General features: G+C 45.4%; 1 protein-coding gene across 1 annotated transcript in view; it reads right to left on the bottom strand.

Annotated features, from left to right (window-relative positions):
- Positions 1-304, bottom strand: part of FOXA2 (forkhead box A2) — a 6,240-nt gene extending 5,936 nt beyond the window's left edge. The window contains exon 1 of the mRNA XM_010005081.1: positions 236-304. Within this exon, the coding sequence (XP_010003383.1) occupies positions 236-304 (69 nt within the window). The remainder of the gene's footprint in view (positions 1-235) is intronic.
- Between the last annotated feature and the right edge of the window lie 522 nt (positions 305-826).

The following is an 826-nucleotide window of genomic DNA, read 5'->3' as shown; positions in this document are numbered from 1 at the left end:
CCCCCCCCGTTTAATTGAGGAAGGGGCTTTTCTGTGTGACAGAAGCAAACATTGCCCCCAGGACAGGAGGCCTTTCTTTGCACAGCAGAAGCAAAAGGAGCCCCTGCAGCTGCAGATCTTGTTAGGGATTTGTGTCCCCCCCCAAAAAAATAATTAAAAAAAAATCCTGTTAGGGATTTGTCCCTAAAAAAAATCAATCTTGTTAGGGATTTTTCTTTTGAGATGAGCAGCCCACCAGGAAGGGAAACAGCACCAACAGGATGATGATGATGATGGGGAAATAGCCTGGAGAGGGGTTAAGCATCTTGGCCCAAGCTCTCTGGGAGCCCCATGGAGAGCACAGCTCTCCAGCATGGCCTGGTCCCAAGGTCACGTTCCAGAAGATGCTCCAGGGTTTCAGCCTGGAGGAAGCCTTCCAAGTTCCAGTAACTGCTGTGGTACACGTAAGGAAACGCTACTCTTTGCTAATGCAAAGATTCCGATGGGAACCATTGAAATATGGGACATTCCATGGTAGGGAAATTTGTTCCTCCATCCTTGGAATTACCTGCACACTAGACAGGGCCGTCACCAGCTGCGGCACCACCGGGAATTACCACAATTACACTGTGTGATATTGACTTTACTATTTGAAGAACTCGACAGCCAAGTCTCTCCTAATTAGATTCAACATTTAATGGTGCTTCTTAATTCATGAAAATATTTTCCAAGGCTTTAACAAGTCTAACAAAGGAAGAGTTGGGAGTATGCGAAATTTTCCTAATTTTAATATCTGATCAAGAGCTCAAGGATATCTCTCTTTTTCACACTGGAACGACATATCCCC

Source organism: Chaetura pelagica, unplaced genomic scaffold (genome assembly GCF_000747805.2).
Source record: "Chaetura pelagica isolate M959 unplaced genomic scaffold, ChaPel_1.0 scaffold171, whole genome shotgun sequence".
In the NCBI taxonomy this organism is placed as follows: Eukaryota; Metazoa; Chordata; class Aves; order Apodiformes; family Apodidae; genus Chaetura; species Chaetura pelagica.
This window is presented reverse-complemented; position numbering and strand designations above follow the sequence as displayed.